At 38.7% G+C, this 24,236-nt stretch overlaps 1 protein-coding gene across 9 annotated transcripts in view; it reads left to right on the top strand.

The window, feature by feature from the left end:
• The window catches only part of ARHGAP28 (Rho GTPase activating protein 28), a 203,899-nt gene that overhangs the window by 126,319 nt on the left and 53,344 nt on the right, over positions 1-24,236 (top strand). For 7 of the 9 annotated variants that reach the window (XR_006210106.1, XM_007089475.3, XM_042962826.1 and 4 more), the window contains 6 exons: positions 5,737-5,826; positions 16,361-16,445; positions 18,326-18,468; positions 21,039-21,204; positions 21,306-21,397; positions 23,721-23,798. Coding sequence is in view for 8 of the 9 variants with exons in the window: in XM_007089475.3 (XP_007089537.2) it covers positions 5,737-5,826; positions 16,361-16,445; positions 18,326-18,468; positions 21,039-21,204; positions 21,306-21,397; positions 23,721-23,798 (654 nt within the window). In the remaining variant the exon portion in view is untranslated. The remainder of the gene's footprint in view (positions 1-5,736; positions 5,827-16,360; positions 16,446-18,325; positions 18,469-21,038; positions 21,205-21,305; positions 21,398-23,720; positions 23,799-24,236) is intronic. The other 2 variants (XM_042962833.1, XM_042962827.1) reach the window with 1 other exon arrangement.

Below are 24,236 nucleotides of genomic sequence, written 5' to 3'. Positions count from 1 at the left end.
AATAGATCCAAACAGGGAACGACCATTTTTACCTACAGGTGGATGAACAAATTCTCGTATATCCATACAATGGAATATTACTCAGCAATAAAAAGCAATGAACTATTAATATGTACAACATGGATGGATCTAGAATAATTATGCCATGTGAAAAAAGCCAGACCAAAAAGATTCAACTTCTGTAAATCATGGAAAATGCAAACTAACCTATAGTGAGGGAAAGGAGATTGTGATTGCCTGGAGACCTGGGGATGGGTGAGGAAAGGAGGGAAGGAAGGTTTGACAGGGGTATAAGAAAGTTTTTGGTGTGCTCCTTTTGTTCACTGTATTGATTATGGTGATGGTTTCACTGGTCTAAATATTTCTCAAAACGACATCAAAATGCATGCTTTTACTCTTTAAATATTGGCAGTTAATTGTAGGTTATACCTAAATAAACCTTTAAAACAGAGTTCATATAATATATTATGATTTCATTAATATTCAAAGTGTTTATTTTGCAACAAGCTACATTAAGTAAAGAAATAGTCTTTTTATGTATTATATGTGGTGGACCCTTGACTCTGAACTGCAAATGCCACTGAATTTGGGCATTGACAAAAGTCTTACAACTCAGTCTTCCATCAACAAACCTACTCTACAAACCACTCCTTATATAGATAAAATGTGCAGTCCACATAAATGAATTAGTCATTTGGGGTGTTAGTCTAGTCGAAAAGCAAAGCAGTTCATCTAGTATATTTCCAATGTCTTAAGTGATTGAAATCAAATGGCTACACTTGGTATTGATTCATAATTTACTGCAAAATACAATCATCATACCATCTGTTTAAAAAATGTCAGTTACATCTGTGTTTGCTTCATGGAAAAGAAAATCTAAAGAACTTTGATTTAAACAAGTGGGAGTTTGTTTTAGTCACAAAACAAGGAACCAATGGTGGGTAGGCCAAGGTTGGTACCACTGTGTACAACGCAATGCCAGCGTTAGCATGAACTTTTAACTTTTTCCTTTTATGCTGCCACTGTAGCGTATGGATTTAATCCAGCAGACTCTGAATACCATGTTGATGTTCCTGATAGGAATATGTGTAAAATGAGTGACCCTTATTAACAGAAGACCTTAGCTGTCAGGGAAAACCTTTATGGCAGAATTCCTCTTATTGCTCATTCAATGTTGCACTCTTATATTATTGTTTTTCTTTTCTTTTCTTATTTTGGTTACCTGAATCTCATTCCTTTATGTATAAGTGGTTTCGTTTGTTTGTTCACCGTGCAAATTTTTTCAACTTTGGCATTTTTAATTGATTTTGAATTTGCTGCTGGAGTTCTGAACCGTCATGAGGATCTGCCCTTGACTGCATTCATTTTGGCCATTGCTCCGCAAGTTCCTCCTATCCAAGGACTTTTTTTTTCCCTCCAGTTTCTGCACACTGTCTTCTGTTATGTTTTACATTATTTTCTCCCCATTTTCCGTGTTTCCAGCCTTCTAGAACACACGTTAGATGGTTGTCTCTTTGCTTGAATTCAGTACCTCCGAAATTTCCTCTCCTGTTAGCCTGTTTGCTTGGATTTCTTCATCTTTATGTTGCAGATTAATAGTTTTTTCTTGGTCATGATGGTATTATTATAGCTTCTCTCACTCTTTTTCTGAATTTCAGTAAACATATTCTTCTTTTTTCCCATTATTGTAGCAGTGGGCTCTTGGTTCAGAGTAGCCATAGCCCCTTAAATCACTCTGAAGAGAAGAATTACATTTGTTTTTTTTAATATATTTTTTAATGTTTGTTTATTTTTGAGAGAGAGAGAAAGCATGCTCATGCAAGAGCGAGTGAGTGGGGGAAGGGCAGAGAGTGAGGGAGACACAGAATCTGAAGCAGGCTCTAGGCTCTGAGCTGTCAGCACAGAGCCTGATGCAGGGCTTGAACCCGCAAGCCGTGAGATCATGACCTGAGCTGAAGTCAGACGCTTAACCAACTGAGCCACCCAGGTACTGCAAAGAATTACATTTTTTTAAGGAATCAAAATATTTTTGTTTTTTTACTGAAGTAGATTTACAAACAATACATACATGTGTTTTAGGTGTATAATTCAATTGGTTGTAACATATGTTTTTACCCACATAACCACAAGTTAGTCAAAACAGAGAAAATTTCCATCACCCCAGAAATCTCTTAGGGGCCCTTTCCCTTATCCTCCTGCCCCTCCTGCCCCTCCTCCAGGCAAGCCCTGCGCTGATTTCTAACCCTTAGGTTGGTTTTAACTTCCATATAAGTAGAATTATAAATACAATGTACTCTTGTATCTGTCTTGTTTTCACTCAAAATAATTTTTAGATTCATCCATTTGATGCATATGTTGGAAGTTGGTCCTTTTATTACTACCAATAATCCATTGCACAAATATACTATTGGTATATCTGTTCACCTGTTGATAGACATTTGGATTGTTTCCAGTTTTGAGCAATTATGCATGTTACCACAATGAACATTCATATCATATAAAGGGTGTGTATTCTCATCATTTCTCTTGGGTAAAGATGCAACATAATTTAGATTTTTGGCAGACAACCTACCCACAGGCCATCACCCATAGCTCATAGACTCAGAAAGAAATAATAGGTAAATCAAAAATAACTAAATTCTTTTTTTTTTTAATTTGAGGGAGAGAGAGAGAGAGAGACAGAGCATGAGCAGGGGAGGAGCAGAGAGAGGGACACACAGAATTTGAAGCAGTCTCAAGGCTCTGAACTGTCAACACAGAATCCGACGTGGGGCTTGAACTCGTAAACTGCAGGATCATGACCTGAGCCAAAGTTGGCCGCTTAACCAACTGAGTCACCCAGGCGCCCCTAACTAAATTCTGTCTTTTAAAAAAAGCGTCTATAGGGAGAAGCAACAGCAAAAACTAATTTTTTGTGTGTGTCTCCCAAGTGGAGGATGTCGTCAGCTAAAGCTTGGTCCTTGGGGGTAAGCACATACAGAAAAACAACAGATTACCATGTAAAAAAATTTTTTTCAGTATTTTCACTATCAACTAAGATATAAATATTTAGGTTTTTTTTTTCCAGTTATTTTTCAAATATAAACCTCTTAAGTGGAGAAATGCCAGCTTTTAGAATGTGTAATAATAAGTGACGCAAACAGTGAAGTGTCCGAGTGTGAGAACCATCTGATCAGGGAAGTGCATATCTCCCATTAGGTGGCAGCAAGCGTTTTAGGTTTTAGGTTTTGCGTCCACTGCAGAGAGAGCTTTGTACCAAGACTATGGATCCAGGTTGTTTTTTCCCATCCAGCTCCCTAGTCCCTCCCTCATACCACTGTCCTTGAGAATCCTGTCACAGCAAGAGGGTGAGGTGATCCACCCGAGACTCCATCCAAGGAGGCATAGGGTGGAAAGTGTTCCACAAGGCAGAAGGTACGAGCACACTCTCAGGTGGAACTACAAGCCCTGTGGGCTCTCAAAATCCTCTGCAGAATCATAGCACAGGACTTTATTAATTTTTAATCAATTAGGAAATTGCTGTATGTTTCCTTTGCACTTGAGTGGATCAATTTTTCTGAAGGCCAAAATTTTGATTGTGTGTTCTTGTGAGCGAGTGGAGTGTCCTTAGCTTTAAGGTGCATAGAGGAGGCAGGTAGGTTGGTAAACGTTGTCCCCAGATGCGAAGGATGCCAAGGATGAAGGATGAAGGACCTAAGTCATTACTTACAGGCAAAGCTGACTTCATTTCAGTCTCCCCTCCATGACTTTTGTTGTGGCCTCCTGATTTCCTTCTCTCTCAGACCCTTACACTCACAATAGGAACCCGCCGCCCAAGGTAGTTAGTTCATTTTATTTGGACTATATTTTGGGAGGGCTTCCTCGGTTATATTTAGGGGCTGTCTACATATTTTAGGAGCTGGTCTGCTTGGCTCCTATTTTGCAAACATTTTTTAACTATGTACCTGGGACTCTTTCCTAGTCTTTGTACAGTTCTGTGTTGTTTGTTTTTCTTCTCCCTGTCTGGAAATTTCCTTTCATGCTGCTCAGGGGTAAAGATTTTTATTTTACCAAACTAATTCTATTTTCTTTTCATCTAGAAATTTCTATGAGTTGGTCTGCTGTAGAATTCTGTACTGGTTCCCAGTGCTATTAAAAATGTCGTCCTTTAAAAAAAATGTCTTCCTTTAAAAAAATTATATGTTTTCTGCCATTTCAGTGATTGAGGATAGGAAGGGTAGATAATTGTCAGTTCACCATCTTGACTTAAATTTCTTATACTAGTTCTTGTGTTTTATTTGTCCCTTAAAAAAAAAAAAAAGTCCTTTGCTCACCTTGTAAAGTAATGCCTGTCCTCTATAAGAAATTTAGAGGGGCGGGGCACCTGGGTGGCTCAGTCGGTTGAGCATCCAACTTCAAGCTCAGGTCATGATCTCGTGGTTCATGGGTTCGAGCCCCACATCGGGCTGTGTGCTGACAGCTTGGAGCCTGGACCCTGCTTCGGATTCTATGTCTCCCTCTCTGTCTCTGCTCCTCCTCCACTCGTCCTCTGTCTCTCTCTCTCTCTCAAAAATAAGTAAACATTAAAAAAATTAAAAAAAAAAAAAAAAAAGAAATTTAGAGGGGCACCTGGGTGGCTCAGTCGGTTAAACATCCGACTTCGGCTCAGGTCATGATCCCTCGGTTTGTGAGTTCGAGCCCTGCATTGGGTCCTGTGCTGACAGCTCAGAGCCTGGAGCCTGCTTCGGATTCTGTGTCTCCCCGTTTCTCAGCCCCTCCCATTCTCAAGCTCTCTCTCTCTGTCTCTCAATAATAAATAAGCGTTAAAAAATTACAAAAAAAAAGAAATTTAGAAAATGTGGTCAAGCAAGGTGAGCAACAGTTTTTTAAAAGACAGAATACTGTATGTATTCATAAGTATCAAAAGCAGCGTACTTTGCAGTAAGTTCCTTCAGTAAAGAAAAGAATATTTATGTCTTAAATTTTAGTGAAGCCATTGTCTGCTAAAGCAAAAATCTATTTCCAGCTTTATAAACATAACGTGGTGCTGTTGCTGCTGAATTCTCGTCACTGCTGAAGATAATCATAGGGTGTGTTTAAAAAGTAAGATTAGACAGGTTTGTGTTCGGCCATGTGTAGTGGAAGCATTGGAGTTATTTTGCTTCACATGGAGATTTGGAGGTCCAAGTCTGACAGGGCATTCACCTGATACCTTTGCACAAACCCAGGTGGGTTTGATCTTCTGCCCCTGCCATCCTTTGCCGTGGCCATCATGCTTATTCGAGCAAGATACCTGGCAACTGTAGGCTGTCATCTGCGGTGCTGTCATGAGTGTACAGGAGCTGACCAGATTCTTTTTTGGTCAGGAAAGCCTCAGCCATTCCGGAAGCCCTCTTGGTAAAATTACACTTGCATCTCGTGGACCACACTTGTCACGTGATCACTCTTAGCCGCAAAGAATCCTGGAAATGAAGTTCTTTGGTTTAACTCCCTGGAACCACACCAAGACATTGTTAAAGCAAAGGGAGTTTGTGGCGGGCAACGGCAGTTGCCCAGTTGTCCAGTTGCCCAGTTGTCCAGTGTCTGCCAGAGGGCCTGGCTTTTAGGCACTCACGGTAATGTTCCCTGAAGGGCTGCCCAGGCAGTCATGACTTTGTATGTTGTCACACACATCTAAATACATACACATAGTGCAGTACACAAACACATTAGAAGTGTCTGCCTGAATAAGAATGGTACTTTCGTTTCTCCGTCTAGCCAGATGATGCTTCTCTCAACAGTACCGCCCTGTCAGATGGGTCCCCAGATGAAGAAGGGAGTTTTACAGTTCCCAGGAGTGGCTCTGTGGTAAGTCGTCACATGCCAAGACAATTGCACATCAGGGCAAAACTGTAAGTTCAAGGCGAGAAGAAGCAATTTCCTCAAAACAGATAAGAAAAACTTGAACTGAGATTGCAAAGAAACCACAGCTGCCAGTAGACCCACCAGTGTTTGAACAGTTAGGAAGTAGGAGACTCAAAACTGAGGAACAACTAGATCTTAGTTTAAAAGAGGGCTCCATAAACTAATACCTCTATGGTCAGAAAACAAAGGATGTTCTCTACGTGTATCAAGCACGGAGGAATTTACCTTTGGTCCTCTGGGCTGAGTTCACACCAGTGATCCAGCCTAACTCTGCCATTTGACCCAAAGGTCCTCTTACCTGCAGGATAAATTAAAAAGCCCTCATCCTGATATTGAAGGCACTGTGGCCTACATTTCCAGCCTTAGATCACACCCATATAAATCCTCCAATTCAGACAGATTCTGTACTTTTCTTTCTCAGAAAGTCTCATCATTCCCCCTCCCCAGAACCACTGGGGATCCCCGCCTGGGGTCTCTCTGTAGCTGCTCTGGCAGGGAGGTTACAATGGACCAGAAGAAGTGAGAGACCCTGGTAAATGAGATAGCAGTTCTTTGATGACAGGATGACTGGAAGGCAAGAGCCCATTAGTCAGGCAAATGGAGAGGGCGCATTTACAAGTCCCTCTGGGCAGTAGTTTCTCATCTGGTATCCACTTTGAGAGAAAGGATAGTTGATGTTCACATGCATAACACATTAGATCCCCACTGTTCAGAGAGACAAAGCTGTTAGCCCCAGGTGAAGGAGCTTTTCTGTTGTGTTTTCAGAGTTTTGGTTTTGAAATTGCTTTGCTACAGTGATCTATAAAAAGCATAAAAGAATGCGAGTGTCTTTGTCGATGGGTAACTTATAAATAGCATTACAGATTATGGCACAGATAGGTTAGGGGTTACCCACAGTGTCTGACCTACTGGCTTTAAATTCAGCTGCTACTTTCCTATTTAAGACTGCATTGGAATGCAAATGAGTGAGGACGTCTCTGTTTTAGAGATAATCTCCAGTACTGATGGCTGAAAACAGAGTAAGTCATTCACAAACTCCGACAACTACTAAAATGAGGAGTTACCTACAATAGACCTTTCAGAGTTGTGCTGTGCCCCTGTGACTGGGGACTCCTGCCTAAAGCTTTGCATAGGATCCTATATATTCTCTTAGCTGGTGATGCTACCATGTGCCCAGGGTACCGTCCCTAAGCGTTAGCGTCAACTCTACCTACATGCTTCCCTCTACATGCTCATCTCTGAGACCTGTGGATTTTGCCTTACAAAGAATATTTCTAGGGGTGCGTGGGTGGCTCAGTCAGTTAAACGTCAGACTTCAGCTCAGGTCATGATCTCACGGTTCATGAGTTCGAGCCCCGCATAGGGCTCTGTGCTGACAGCTCAGAGCCTGGAGCCTGCTTCGGATTCTGTGTCTCCCTCTCTCTCTGCCCCTCCCCTACTTGTGCTCTGTCTCTCTCAAAAATAAATAAAAATTAAAAAAAAAAAAGAATATTTCTACATTCTGGAATATTCTGCATTCCAGAATATTCTACATTCTAGAATATTTCTACTCCCCTATTTTCCTGTAACTACTTACTTAGTACAGAAGCTCATCATCTTACTGTATTACTGAGATAGCCTTCTAAGTGATCTGTCCCTGACTTTAGCTTATACCCCTCAAATTCATCCTTCCCACAGCTGAAAGTCATTGATCTATAAAAATGCAAGGCATTGAGGAGGGCACTTGTTGGGATGAGCACTGGGTGTTGTACGTAAGTGATGAATCATGGGAATCTACCCCCAAAACCAAGAGCACACTATATACACCGTATGTTAGCCAACTTGACAATAAATTATATTAAAAAATAAATAAATAAAAAGTAAAATAATGAATGAATGGATAGATAGATAGATAGATAGATAGATAGATAGATACAAATAAGTGTGAGCCTTGTTTAACACCTACTGAGGTTCCCCCACGTCTTCTAGTTAACATAAACACTCCTGACCCACCTTACTCGTCTCTCTCTCTAGCTGACTTTACTGCCCCAGTCATTTTATAAAAGCCAACACGGGACTGCATGTGGTTCCATGCACACACCAAGTAGCACTTGAAGCAGAATGGTTACATAATTGAGTTGCTGAGGGGGAGGATTTTGGGTAGGCCTTATTTTCTAGGTTTTCATTAATCCATTCATTCATTCACCAAATCCTTGTTAGGCACATATTGTCTGCAAATAGGATGCTTGAAAGCTTGAGAGTATAAGAGAAAGACAGTGGTCTTGTGTAGCAGTTATAGATAGTGTTTCCTGGAGTAAGTTAATCATTCAGATTTTCTAAAAGGAAAGAAAAAAAAAACTAAATCTTTTTTTTTCTGAAAACTGATTGAATGCTAATTATGATATAAATAAAAGTGTCAGCAGTATTGAGACTCAAAAAAATCTGATTTGTATCAGTCTCCAGTGTGACTTACTTTGGATGGTTTGTTACTCAGATACCTTTATTTAGAAATGTTGAACAAATTGGCTAGTTGCTAGAGAGATGAGAACTTCACCCTTACTGCACCTATACTGAAAATCGTTCTAGAACTTCTTATCACCAGGGAAATACATTTTGACCTCTCCGCTTCTTGATTATAAGGAGGCATTGGCACCCCAGGTTGGTTCTGCAGTTTCTTCTAGATAGTAATATTTCTAGTAATTCCGTGAAGTGGTAGCAAGGGCTTCAGGGGTCCTGGCCATGACTTCTGTAAAGTATATCTTGCTTGGCAGGGTGAATTCCCAAGGACATTTCATTGTCATCTTCAAGACTTCAGAAGGCCCCAACAACTTGCCCTTGGAGTTTACGTTGTGAAATGGTATAAAGTAGATAACCTAACTTTGTCTTTTCCAAAAGGATAACCTTGGCTTGATCAATTTTTTTTCAATCTTTCATCTTTTATGTACATTAGAAATGTTATTTTATGATCATTGAAACCTCTGTATGTATGGGGTCTATCTTAATTACTATAACTCTGTGGTTTGTTTTTGATGTCTGTTGGGGTGTGTTCACCCTTGTTGTTCTGGATCAAAATTTTCTTTCTTCTCAGGAATTTTTACTTCCAAATGAGCTTAGGATGACTCTATAACCAGCCATTAAATAAATCTTGTTAGGACTTCACTAAGAATTGTATTGAATTTAAAGATTAATGTTGGGGAGAAAATTCACATTTTAAAATACTGACTCTTCCCACTGAGAAATAGTAATTGTCTTTCCACTTATTTATGTTTTCTGTTCTTCAATAAAAGTTCATAATATTCTTTCTTATACATTTTTTATTGATTAATTACTTAGGAACTTAATAGTTTTCATTGATATTTTAATGGTAGATTTTTTTATGATACCTTCTAGTTTGTTTTTGCAGCACTGTAAGGGAAGTAAATTTTTGGATTTCTCACGAAAGTATATTTTATAGCTTCCTTTCTGAAAATTCTTCTTCTAAGAACTTTTCATTTGATTTTATAATTTATAGATATCATCTGAAATAGTGAAAGTTTTCTTTACTCAATCTTTAAAATAGTCGTTTTTTAAAAAAATTTTTAATGTTTATTTTTATTTTTAAGAGAGCGCGAACGAGGAAGAGGCAGAGAGATGGGGAGACAGGATTTGAAGCAGGCTCTGTGCTGAGAGTGGAGAGCCTGATGTGGGGCTCAGACTCACAAATGATGAGATCATGACCTGAGCCGAAGTCAGAAGAGAGGCTTAACCGACTGAGCCACCCAGGCATCCCTAGTCATTTTATTTCTTTTCCATGTTTAATTGGACCGATCACAATCACTGATTATATTGAATAATAATTATGGGGATCTTTTAATAAGTTCTTGATTTTCTCATGAATTCTTTTAAGTTTCATTGTTAAGTAGAATATTATTTGTTCTAAGTTTCTGAGACTTCTAGTTGTTTTTATTAGAAATGGAGGTTGAATTATATAAAATAATTGTTCATCATCTATTAAAATGAATATATTTTTCATCTTTAAGCAATTACTTAAGGAAATTCTATTGATGTCTTTCTAATATTGAACTATAATTTTGTTGATAAAAATGAACCCTACTTATTGTGTTACATTATTCTTTTATTACAATGCAGAATATATCATTTACTACTATTTTAGCATTAAAAACATTTTTTTAATGTTTATTCATTTTTGAGAGAGAGATAGAACGTTAGCAGAGGAGAGGTACAGGAAGAGGAAGACACAGAATACGAAGCAGGCTCCAGCACAGAGCCTGACATGGGGTTCAAACTCGTGGACCGTGAGATCATGACCTGAGCCAAAGTCAGATGCTGAACCAACTGAGCCACCCAGGCACCCCAATTTTAGCCTTTTTAACTACTGTTCTAATAAATGGGATTAGCCTATACATATATAATTTCTTTTCATTGTTACAGAGTTATAGTGACCTTGGTATGAAAGTGTTAAGAAGCTTGGTTGTTTTTTTTTTTTTTTTTAGTATTTTGGAGCCATATATTAAATTTTGGTGTAAATATATAATCTATAAAAGCTATTATATATAAGTTTGTATTGCAATTTGTTTATGAAACCTCCAAGGTCTGGCATCAATGTAGATATAGTGCTTTACTTTTTCAATGGATATGGTTTTGAAGTTATATTCCTTTATATTCCAACTGGTATGAGTTTTGGTAATGTATGTTTGTTCTAGCAAAATATCCAATTTATTTATCATTTTAATATATGTAGATGTTTGAGTGTGTGTACACACATGTATACAAATATATACACATATTTATTTAGGCATATACTTTCTAAATTTTCTGCGAGGTAGCTATTTGCCCTTTTTTTATTTCTAATATTTATGTCTTTTATCCCAATTAGAATGTAAATTGTTGTCTGTATCAGCAATATTTTTTAAGAAATCACTTCCTTTAATGGAGGAAGCCTACTTGTTCTTTTCTAATTATTTTTTATATATTTATTTATATCCAAGTTAGTTAACATACAGTGTAATAATGGTTTTAGGAGTAGAATTTAGTGATTCTTCACTTACATGTAACACCCAGTGCTCATCCCAACAAGTGCCCTCTTTAATGCACATTACCCATTTAGCCTATTCCTCCCCACCCAACTCCCCTCCAGCAGCCCTCAGTTTTTTCTCTGTATTTAAGAGTCTCTTAGGGTTTGCCTCCCTCTCTGTTTTTATCTTATTTTTCTTTCCCTTCCCCTGTATTCATCTGTTTTGTTTCTTAAATTCCACAAATGAGTGAAATCAATGGTATTTCTTTTCCTCTGACTGATTTTGCATAGCATAATACATTCTAGATTCATCCACATTGTTGCAAATGGCAAAAATTCATTCTTTTTAATCACTGAGTAATATTCCATTGCATGTATATACCACATCTTCTTTATCCATTCATTGGTTGATGGACATTTGGGCTTCTTCCATAATTTGGCTATTGTGGATAGCATTGCTATAAGCATTGGGGTACGTGTGCCCCTTTGTTTATTTTTTAATTTTTTAAATATTTTATTCATTTTTGAGAGAGAAAGACATAGAGTACAAGTGGGGGTGGGGCAGGGAGAGAGAGGGAGACACAGAATCTAAAGCAGGCTCCAGGCCTGTGCTGTCAGCACAGAGCTTGAGGTGGGGCTTGAACCCACCAACTGTGAGATCATGACCTGAGCCAAAGTCAGATGCTTAACTGACTGAGCCACCCAGGCTCCCCTGAATGTGCCCCTTTGAATCAGCATTTTTGTATCCTTTGGATAAATACCTAGCAGTGCAGTTGCAGTCATGGGGTAGCTCTGTTCTCAAAAAAAGGAATCTCCATAGTTATTTCCAGAATGGCTGCACCAGTTTGCATTCCCACCAGCAGTGCAAAGGTGTTCCCCTTTTCTCACATCCTCACCAACATCTGTTGTTTCCTGAGCTGTTAATTTTACCCATTCTGACAGGCGTGAGGTTGTATTTCATTGTGGTTTGGTTTATATTTCCCTAATAATGGGTGACGTTGAGCATCTTTTCATGTGTCTATTAGCCATCTGGATATCTTCTTTGGAAAAGTGTCTGTTCTTGTCTTTTGCCCATTTCTTCACTGGATTTTTTGGTTTTTGGGTGTTGAGTTTGATAAGTTCTTTATAGATTTTTTATACTAACCCTTTGTGTGATGTGTCATTTGCCAATAATCTTCTCTCATTCTGTCAGGTGCCTTTTAGTTTTGTTGATTGTTTCCTTCTCTATGCATCTTCTTATCTTGATGATAGTTCATTTTTGCTTTTGTTTCCCCTACCTTTGGAGATATGTCTAATAAGAATTTTCTGTGGTCAAGGTCAAAGAGGTTGTTGCCTGTTTTCTCCTCTAGGGTTTCATTGGCTTCCTGTCTTACATTTAGGTCTTTCATCCATTTTAAGTTTATTTTTGTATATGGTGTAAGAAAGTGGTCCAGGTTCATTCTTCTGCATGTTGCTGTCCAGTTTTCCCAACACTATGTGCTAAAAAGACTGTCTTTTTTATTGAAGCCTACTTTTTCTGTTGTGTTAATTTATTTAATCTTTATTTTTTCATTCATTCTTGGTCTTGTATAATTTTTTCTAGTCTCTTGGATTATAAACACTTATTTTTGATCTTTCTTATTTGCATTTAAGGCCAAGAATTAATCTCTGAATAATATTTTAGCTTTTATCATGGATTTTTGGAATTTATTGTTCTTATTGTCTAACATTTAGCTTATAATTTCACATGTGATTTAATTTTTAACCTAAGATATCATTGGAATGCCTTTAAATTCGCATTTGGATAGATTTTATAATTATTATTATTATATGTTTTATTTTAAAATTGATTGCATATTTGTCAGTGAATGTGACTTATTTAAGTTTATCTCTAGGGTACTGAGTATTTACCCAAAGAAAAAAAAATAATTCAAAAAGATATACGCACCCCTGTGTTTGCAGAATTATTTACAATAGCTGAGATATGGAGCCAACCCAAGTGTTCATTAATAGCTGAATGGATAAAGAAGATGCAGCATATATGTATACAATGGAATGTTACTCTGCCATAAAGAAGAATGAGATGTTGCCATTTGCAACAACATGGGTGGGCCTATAGGATATAATGCTAAGTGAAATAAGTCAGACAGAGAAAGACAGATACCATATGATTTCAGTCATCTGTGGAATTTTAGAAACAAAACAAATGAACAAAATAAAAAAAGAGAGACAAAAAACCAGACTCTTAAGTACAGAAAACAAACTGGGGTTGCAGAGGGGAGGTGCAGGGGGATGAGTGAAATAGATAAAGGGGATGGAGAGTACACTTAACTTCGACAAGGACTGAGAAATGTATACAAGTATTGAATCGTTATATTGGACACCTGAAACTAATATAACACTGTATGTTAATTACACTTCAATCTCAACAAAAAAAGTGTAGTTCTGGAGAATTTAGTAAGATGTAGATTTATCAGTTCTGATCTCAGGTGCAGAAGAGGAAGAAGGGGAACCTTATTACCTGTATTGATTCAAGGCAACTTGTATACATAGAGTTATAACACACACACTCAAGCCTTGAGAAAAAAGGAAACAGCCAGTCTGGAAGGTCAGAAACAGCTCCTGTAAGTAATGAACATGGAAAATTTTTGGTATGGTGTTTCTGTAATGTGAAGGAAATATCATACAAAGTCTAGTTTTGAAAGAACTCCAGCGGTAGTGCCAACCTTTCACAGGTTGGAATTGAAAAATCATTATCCACCATAAATTATACTCTCCAATCCCAGCGCCGCATGATTTGGACAGCAGAGCAAGCTTCACTGGCTGGAAAATGTTGCTTTTCCTTACCATTGAAGCCCAGCCTCTTGTGGTCAGGCACATAGGGAAATGGTAGGATCTGTTATCGACAAGCAGAGGAAGTGTGTTTTAAATAGGAATGGCATTAACATTTGAAATATATTAAAATAACTAGTAAAAATTTAAAAATGATGCTAGTGTTAGTGTGTTTAATGGGTGAATGGATGTTTTAAAACTATAAATACAGAGCACCTAGCCTTTTCACTCAACCTATTTCAAAACTCAAGGTCCATTCACTGGCAGATTTATCTTCCTTTTTCATTCTTAACATCTCATTCCCCTGCTTTAACACGGGGAATTGTGTTAAATGTTCTTTTGTTTGTTCTGTTCTGTTTTGGTTTAACCCTTATGAGAGTCTCAGCTCCTCTGCCTGGCTTTCTGAGCCTTCCATAATTGGAGTTGACTGTCTTGACTAATTTATTTCTCAGGTTTTTATAATACCTTGCCTCAACTCCTCGTAAACCAGTCTCTCCTGGTTGGTAGCTGAAATGTTTCAGGTATTTCCATACCTGAACTTTCTAACTTTATTTCGGGTCTGAATGCCTGTGCCAGCCTCCTCTGGCTCTGTAAGTCCTCCCCATCAAGCTTTGAATTCCAGTTCCAGTTTACCCACCTCTGGGTGAAACCCTTCCAGGCTGCACCTCTTCCTTATCCATTACCCTCCAGTAAACACACAGTTGTGTTGTAGAAGAAATTAGCTCTTAACAGCGGGTTGACCGTTTTTCAATAATGTTCCATAAATGTTACTCTCTACTCCTCGTTATGAATAGTTCAAGAGCAGGGATCACAGTTTAAACTTCTGCCTCCCCCCAAGATAGTTTCAGAATAGTTTACATTACAAAGGGCATGCATGCCTTCAGTCCAGTAGGTTGGCTATAGGCCAAGTAAACCAACTCAGCAGGTGGACACTTCTCCACTTCACAGATTAAGAAATTGGCATCTAGTAGGGTCTAAACATCCCAAACCATCAGTTTCAGACTGTAAATAAATGCCTCTCCATTTTCAAGACTGTTGTCTACCATAGGTGAGTCATTTAAAAGTTTGAGAAAGCATTTCTTTTTTGGAAAACTCCAGAAGACCACTGAAAAGTGGTCCATATCATTTTAAGGATTTTAGTGTACAGATTGGTTTTTAGAGCCACCAGAAATCTGATTGGCAGTAAATTGTGTGGCTTTAGACCTTTTTATGTCTTTTCATTCTCCTACCAGTTCCAGTAATTGGGCGTCCATGTTTTAATAATTGGCCATGTCTTTACATGATTTTTACACAATTACAAGTGTGTAATCTCCTTTGAAATAAAATAGGAAAAAGAACACACAAGGCTCAAAAATTGAGACTTTCCTTGTGTAATTTGTAGCACATGATAAAGGATCTTTCACGAAGCAGGTGTTCAGTAATTGCTAAATAAATATGAGAATAAAAGAAATAACATCAGGCTCTGTGGAAAAAATGAACAGACTTTATACTGAAAAGATTGCTGATTGAATAGCAGATTTTCATCGCCACACACATTCATAGATAATAACTCCCACATTCAAATCTATATTGGCAGAAATGATAGATTTGTGTATAATTTTTTTTTACAAGTACCCTTCCAGACTTGAGCAATTGACTTGCTTTACAAAGATACTCAACTTCTGACAATATTGCAGGGGAGGGCAATGCTTTGGCAGGATCTCAGTGAAGAAACTAGCAAGTTAGAAGCTGGACTAGAAGAGCATACTTAGGCTTTTGGTAGTTATTATCACTCTTTATTTTGTCATGAAGGAATTAATATGTTAATCATCAACAGTAGCCAACCCCCATATGGTGCTCAGTGTGTATCGGATATTATTTGATATAATTTATACAGGACAAGTCATGTGAAATTCATAATAACTCTTTGAATATTCTACCAACAGAGAACACAAGTGACTTGCTCAAGGTCGCACAACAAGTGGGGGAGCCTGGATTAGAATTCCAGGAGTGTGGCCCTAGGGTCCTTTCCATTAGCCATGTAGCTACGTCATCACCTGGAATTCTTTTTTTAAGTTTATTTATTTATTTTGAGAAAGAGAGAGAGAGAGAGAGAGAGAGAGAGAGAGAAAGAGAGAGAGAATGCATACAAGTGGGGAAGGGGCAGAGAGAGAGAAGGGGAGAGAGAGAATCCCAGGCAGGCTCCACACTGCCACGCTGTCAGTGTGGAGCCCTATGCAGGGCTCGAACTTATGAACTGTAAGATCATGACCTAAGCCTAATTCAGATGCTTAACTGACTGAGCTGTCTAGGTGCCCCCATCACCTGGAATTTAAGCCTAAAATGTGTGGCTACTGCACCAAAAATAACAAATACTGTAATTGTCAAACTGTGTGACATCAAGCATTGTAATTTCTACATCTTAGGAAGGGTATGAACAGCAAATTCTCCAGAGCTAAGAAGACACAGGTATTTTGACCTTGACACAGTTCTCCTTTGAGAAGCCTGTGTGAGCTGTATGGCTCTGGATTGAACAAAGGAGCAGAAAATCAGGTGCAGACCCTGTATGGAGTCAAGAATTGCTTGGTGTGAAAGGAACTTTTGTAAACTTCAGAACATAAATCAGATTGACATGTGAGGCAGCCCGTACTTACATGATATAATGTCTTGTGTTCATCTTCCCTTGTTTCACAGTCTATACTTGAGACCATTCCAGCTCTACCAGTTCATTCCAATGGATCTCCAGACCCTGGACAGTCAGTTCAGAATGCAGTGAGTGGTGAGCAACACCTCCTTCTCTATTGAACTTAAGCTGTGTCTTCTTGCTTTTGTTCTGGCACTCAGCACAGTTACCAGTAACGTTGTCAAGGCAGAGTGTGTGTTTTTCTTCCCATTTTGATTCTGTCACTCTAGCACTCACTCCCTGCCAGCTCCAAACACCCCATTCTGTCACACCAGACAAAATTAATTGAGCCAAATTGGAAGCAGAATCTTTTTCTCCTTCACCACCATCACATCATTTAGAAAGTACTCACTTGGGTAGTGTCTTTGATTTGAGGTCTCTTTCACAAGTAATCTGGATCTGCTTAATAGTTACAAGTGGTCCAGGAAGTAGGACACTTCCAGAAATCTCTACTTATGCTCAAGTGTAAGCAGCACCAGAGAAGCTTATAACATACGAGGTTACAGGCTTAGCTTTTAACTGGGCCTCTTCCACTTGAGCATTGGGCATGCTCCAGGGGCTCAGTATGGAATCCGAAATCCTCCTTATAGGAAGTAGGCTCCTTCAAGACCCTACTCTGGTGAGTCCTTGAACCTTTCCCTAAATATGTGCCTCTTCTTATGTACAACAGAGCTTCATACTTTCAGCATTAACTTCTAAATTCAAATGAGTTGGGGTGATGAAAATGTTCTGATGTTTGTTATTCAGTTCAAATTACACCTCTAAGAGATAAAAGTCTACCGGGGGTGGTTTGTTGGTTTGGAGCACTGTAATCACCACCCTCCAAAAAAAATCTATGTATAGAGCTATAAGAAGTTAGAGTATTATTTAACAGTTCATCTTCTTCCACTTTAAATGCAAGCCTCTGTATGAGGAGTGAACATCAAAACTCCCCCTGTGCCATTTCCTAAGTTTTTACTGCATCTGTTTATTGTATTTTTAATCAAAAATACTAATACTAATCAGTATTTCAGTTCAGAACTTTACAAACTGTTGATTTGCAAATTTTCCCATTTAGGTTTTAATATAAGATTCTTTAGGTCTTCTATTATTTCTTTTCATTGTTCCTTTTGTTCTATTTGGTTGTCCTTTGGTCACTGTCTATAGAAGAGGGTAGAAAAGATGAGTTCTCTTTTTTGTAATCAAATTGGTCTTTCATTGCATATGAACAATTTTTCCAAGCAATGAAAAAAAAAATGGCAAGCCAAAATCTTAGTCAGAAATTAGAGTTTAGGGTTACTCAGATGATTTCTGGATTCACTTGTTTTTGGTCAAGGAATCTATTGTCTTACATTCCAAACTACCTCAAGGAAAATATTTATGTGGGACATTATACCCATTGGGCTGTTTCTTAATAAACAGCACACAAGGTCAGGTAACCAAATCAAATCCTAAGAATTTGGATTAATTTACCAGAACAAACCTAGCAGTGAAGTCCAAATTTAATTTGAACACATCTTAGGAGACAAAAATCCCATAGTTTGGGAAAAACAATAAGAGAAATGAATTTAGGCAGGAAGTGTAGTGGGGTCTCTGCCCTTCCTCCTTCTGCCTTAAGCTTCTGCTTCCCCAGTAGCGGCACCATTGGGTTTAGGTGGACTTAACTGTAATATCATGGTAACATAGATCTACCTCATTTGTGGGCTTTCCTCTAGTAATCCTCTAGTGCCTCTCATGAGATGTAAAAAGTAAGATTAAAAACATCAGACGAAATAGAAAGTTTGTTTGGATAATGATTATAGAAATTCATTCATATGGAAATCTGATGACCCCACATTATCCTTTAACTGAAATCCTCTGAGTGAGTCTGATGCTTTCTTGGATGTAAACATTCTGACATGCCTATAAGTTAACTTATAAATATTTTGTACTTACTTTACAGGAAATGATTGTAATTGATTAAGTGACTTATAAAATATTATGCATCTTTTTTTTAGATGATGTTTATCTGGAAAAGAACATTCCACCAGAAACTGAAGAGCTGTCCTTCGAAGTATCTTATTCAGAAATGGTTACAGAAATTCCAAAAAGAAACAAATTTAAGAAGTCCGAATTTAAGAAAGAGGACTTCGCCTTAACTGTATGTAAAGCCTTTCATGATTATTCCAGTAACTTCCTGTAACTTTTCCATGGGACAAACTAGTATTTAAAACAAAACAAAACAAAACAAAACAAAACTTACATCTGTGTGTAGAGGAAAGGTCAGGCATCGGTGTTGCATAACACCAGGGCACCATTTATTGTGCAGTGCACAGCCTGCCTAACAGGACTGGGTTGAGGAAGAGTTGTGAGGGTATACGCTTGAATACTGTTTTATAGAAGAAATAGGATTTCCTGGCTTGTGTGCTTTCATGCACTTTATATCCTTACTTTACTTATAGATTAGTGCAGATTCTAACTGTATACCTAGTTGTGCCTCTAGAAGCCACATATCAGAAGGGGGTACTGCAAAGTCACAGTCATTACAATAAGAAGTGAGCACTTAATGGGACAGGTACTAAAAATTCATCAAATATAGACTCAAGAGTTTATATTATTATTATGGAATAGGCAAGTAGAGCTATAGACTTCATTATCCTGAAAGCCTCAGTATGTATATATATATATCTCCAGGATATTCTATCTTAAAAGCCCACTATAAGAAATATGTTACATTGATCTATTGGCTACTCGATAAATGCATTTGTGAAGCATTCATGATGTAGAGCCCTGAATATTCTATGCTGATCAGAGCTGGAGGCATGATGAGCAGGGCTCAGGCAGTTTCATGGCTAAAGGAATGGGTCATATAAAAACTGGCAGAGTCTTTGCCTAGGTAGCCTAGACCGTTCCCAGACAACCTCCCCATGATGGAGGGGAGCAGGAGGGCAGAGCAAGAACTGTAAGACTCACTGAGTGCCTTCTACCAGCTTGATGCTGCATTAGGTATCCTCTTGTAATCACCCTGTGACTGCTCCCATTTTACAGCTGAGAAAACTGAGGCCCATGGGGTCCTGGGTGGCCCATGGGATGATTAAGTGTCTGACTTCAGCTCAAGTCATGATCTCACAGTCCATGAGTTCAAGCCCTGTGTCGAGCTCTGTGCTGACAGCTCAGAGCCTGGAGCCTGCTTCAGATTCTGTGTCTCCCTCTCTCTGCCCCTCCCCTGCTCACACTGTCTCTCAAAAATGAAAAAAACATTAAAAAAGAAAAAAAGAAAACTGAGGCCCAAAGAAGTTAAGAAATATATCCAAAGCCCGTCAACAAATAGGAGGTAGAAACAGGATTTAAACCTCCATGTGTCAAACTCCAAAGCCCCTCCTGGTCCCTAAGCAGTTTCCATGTTGGTAGGGCATAAGAGTATTCCGGGGCAAAAAGGAAATCCAGTGGGACTCTGGTTTCAGGGGCATCCCTCCCAATCTTTAGGGAGAATCATCCAAGAGAGGATGCTGGTCCCCAGTTCCCTCATCCAAGCTGTCTGTCGCCTTCTGAGATTTGGGTCATCTGGGGTGCAGGTCAGTCTCTGATGAAGAACTTTGCGTGGGATTTAGCAAGTGGTAATTACTCCATGAATAATTGCAGTTCTTGTCTCTATTGTTGTTGCTGTATATTACCGTTATGTGGGGCCTTGGTCTCAGAAAGAAGGTAAAACAGCTCAGCTTTTATAGGACAAGGTTGCCCCAAACCACATTCTGCATTTTATTGTTTTAATTTTAAAATACTTGAGGTTCCACAGAACAGTTGTTGACTGAGTGAACGAATGAATGAATGAGTGGCTGGTTTAAAAACCTCAAGAAAGCTCTAATTGAGGGAGCCCCTATGGAGAACGTACAAAGATTTGTAATTGAAATAACTGGGATTTTTCTACTTTAGCATTTGTTTCAATAGCAGGTTTTTTGAGAACAAAGCATACTTGTGGTTATTATAGGAGAACAATCTCTCCTTTAAAAGGTCTTACTTGTTAGTCTTCACAAGTATTTTTGGATTGTCAAAGACTTTTTGTTTTCATCTTGCTGTATTTTGTTTCCTATTGTGGAAATAGAGAATATAGCAATATCATTGTCTCAAAACTTATAGGAGGATTATTTGGCACTTTCTATGTACTTTCCCTTTTTAGGAATATTTGGAGTCCTCTCCATTTGATTTTCAAGGTAGAGTAACTGCTGTCTCAGCAGGCATGTGCAGTGAGATTCAGTGGGGAGATTCATTCGTCTTTGAGAGTTTGTAGAAGCAAACAGGTTGTATCTGATGAAAGGACTGATGGTCCCCCACCCCCAAAAAGATACATCAAAAGCTCTTCTGAGAGCACTTAGCTGTTGTGCCTTATATTCCTGGGTCACATGTGCCCGTGGTAGGTACATTCCACATGGTGCCTGGGACATCAGTTGACAACAGAGGATGTCTCTTCGAAGAAACAAGTTTTCACGGTTGTGATGATGATGTTGTAGTACACTTCAGTCCACTGTTTTGTTCCTAATGTAGCACAAGGGCGTTCTGCAAATGTTCTAAAAACCATTCATAATCTTTCTATGACACAGCTTGCTCCTCACAGATTTCTTACAAGTAGCATGTTTTGCTATACAGATTTAGGATGCCCAGGTGACATTTACATGAAGGGATGATACTTTTCCTTCGCCATAAAAAAATAAATATCCTCCATATGTATTGTAGAAATTTATTGTCCAGAAAACCAGATTCGGTCTAACTGAAGCAGGAGACCTGTCTTCTGAAGATATGAAGAAGATCCGCCATCTGTCTCTGATTGAACTGACTGCCTTTTTTGATGCCTTTGGAATCCAACTGAAAAGAAACAAAACTGAGAGAGTAAAAGGACGAGGTAGTTAAGACAGGTTTCTTCTGATTTTAACTCTTTGGCACACTGGAATAAGCGCTTTTCTGATTCTTTTTTCTTTCTTTCTTGCCCATTTTACAATGAAGACACTGGAATTTTTGGAGTTCCGCTCACAGTCCTGTTGGACAATGACCGAAAGAAGGATCCTGGGGTGAAGGTTCCCCTGGTGTTGCAAAAAGTGAGTGGAATGTAAATGAATGGGAAAAGGATAGAGCCTCATGCTGGCAGCTTGGTATCTGGAAACCCGCTGATGAGTTTTCTCACTAAAGACACTAAAGACACTAAAGGCTTAAGAGAAGCCTCAGGCCCTTGGTGATTTTCAGCTTTGCTTATTCATCCCCATAACATCCCCACAGCACTGGGGCCACTTTGCCTTGCTGTGAACTTGTGGAGCCTGTGACACTGTCTGACCTTAAACCATCAGGTGATGGACACAGATACTCTGTACATGGCTTCCTTCTGTTATGTTTTCTCCAGTAGTTTCTAAAGGTTACTTGTCTGTGTTATATGTTAGTATTTGATTATTCTCTCTAGAATATAAGGTGGCCATTAATTATCAGCTATTACATTGACTAATTATACAAGTATTTGCTGAGCTATCTCACAGGATGGCTGTTTTTAAATATGTATGTGTAATCATTTAAATGAATTCACCAAACAAAGCTTAATAAAGCCTAAAAATCAGCTTTTCTGGTGGTTTTTCAGGTATCACTAGGGAGATAGGGTATATTTAGACAAAGAAGAAGTTTGGTGGAAGGGAGTTTTGAAAAATGATATTATCTGAACTGTCATCTGACAATATCTCTGAGACCATGATTGCTCAATACCTGATTTAAGTCATGTGTTTTATAGCCAACAATTTACTTGGGTTTACCCAAGTGTGCATTTATTCAACAGTGACATCCAGTGGCACATTTAAAATTCCAAGCCCTAAACACAAATCTTGTTGCATTTTAAATTGAGTTTTTAAGTAATATAGGAAAATAATTGACTGAAGAAGCATAACACTTATCTTATTCACCATAACAATGCTATGTCCCTTTATTGCGTTCTCTCTGAACTTTGTTGCCAGTGCCTCAGATTGAGCTACTCCTGACATCAGGTGGTTGATTGATTGGTTGATTGATTGCTGCTGATGAAGATGGGGGATGATGATGAGAGAGAGCTAAAGGGTGCTGGTGATATGCCAGTGTGCACGGGGGCATCTGTAGGGCACCTCTCCTGCATGGGTACCATCCGTATCCTAGCGTGGGGAGTCAGCAGTGAGCAGCCAGAGGGGACTGTGTTTTCTACTGCTGAGGCCACCAAGGCACAGAAGGATAAGCTACCTTGCCCTTGAACACACAGCCAGCAAGGAGGAAGGGTCAGAGGGAGCACAGCGTACACCCACAGCCGAAGTCCATGGTGACACTAAGATTTTCTTTCCTTCCTCGAAATAGAGTTATGACTTCTGTCCTCTGTGTAAAGGACAGAGTTTGAAAACAATACGTAAAAAATCTAAGACTGAGAAGATTCAACACATGAATTTATATTATTGTGTAGATGCAAAAACCTAGCACAGAACTTAGCAAATGGAAGTTGCACAATAAATGCTAGCTCAACTCAATCTGGATTTATACCATGTTAGCAACTCAATAAATGTTAGCTATTACTACCCCTGTGGTCAGGAGTTCCTCATTGAAGACAGCTAGAGGTATTATTCGTCTACTCCTATGGGAGAGTCTTTTTTTATGGACATATTTCTTTGGCCTAAATATCCATTTCTCTCCATACCCTACAAGAACTACCTTAGTTCCAGGCACCATTATTTCTTGAAGGGAAAATACCAGAGACTCTGGGTCCTCCTGTGTTGTGTGAATAGGGGCAAGTCCTTTACCCTTTCCATGCCTCAGTCTCCTCAGCAGTTGGATGGGGGTATGGTTAGCACCTGCCTTATAGGATCAGTGTGAGGATTACATGAGTTAATAGATGCAAAGTTCTGAGAATGGGGTATCTGACACAGTAAGTGCACCATAAACATTAGGTATTATTATTACTATAACAGCATCATCATCGTCATCGCCATGGGAACTCATGAGAGGTATAAACCTTTACAGTTTCTACCTCCTTGGTCATATTTCTAGGATTCCTGTAGTCTCTCAGCTAAACTGGTTGCATCTGATAATAGCAAATTTAGAATCTTTCCTATTGGTCCATCTGCAGAAAGAGATAGAGTAGTCAGATCTTAAAGTGGGCAAGTGGCCACCTACTTTAGTGGTCAAGAGCCATTACTTTTGAAGGTGGTCTTGGGAAAGCCCCAGGAGGTTCTCAGTCTCCACTTCATTTGTAAATTGGAGGCTACTGTTGATTTCAGAGGCAGTTGTAAACATTGAACAAAACATTCAAGTACCAGTCACGTATATATGATGGTAATTTATTGATTGTTGTCACCATCATTATTATTTCAGATGTTTATAATTATATGGAGGTATTTATTTTTATAACATATCATTGCTTTCTAGTTTTTTGAGAAAGTTGAGGAATCAGGCCTGGAATCTGAAGGAATTTTTCGACTTTCTGGATGTACCGCCAAAGTCAAGGTACTGAACGTTTTCTCTCTTTCTGTTTGGAGATCTAAGCCAGCTAGACCTGGTTCACACAGGCCCCAGGTTGCAAGTCCTCTGTTGTTGTTGTAGCTGTGTCGTTGTTGATAGGACCACTTGATCCTCGTGTTCCTGGATACCTATGATTAAATGTTTTATATCCTTTTAAATTAAAACAACAACACTAAAAAACCAACAACAGCGAAACAACATACCAATTCACCATCAAAAACTGCCGCTTATCTTTCTTTAGTTTGGAAAAGTTGAAATGTCCCAGCATTGTTTTCTGGGTTAAACATTTTAGTTGGCTGTGTTCCTCTCAGTCATGGAATTCACCAACCCAGTGTTACGTGAGCCCTGTTGCCATTATCAGTTGCTTTGAACTGGGAAACATTCTTTGGCTTTCCTTTTAATGAATGTCCTTATAAGAATATG

Source organism: Panthera tigris, chromosome D3, assembly GCF_018350195.1.
Source record: "Panthera tigris isolate Pti1 chromosome D3, P.tigris_Pti1_mat1.1, whole genome shotgun sequence".
In the NCBI taxonomy this organism is placed as follows: Eukaryota; Metazoa; Chordata; class Mammalia; order Carnivora; family Felidae; genus Panthera; species Panthera tigris.
The sequence above is the reverse complement of the archived record's forward strand: the minus strand, read 5'-3'. Positions and strand labels throughout refer to the sequence as shown.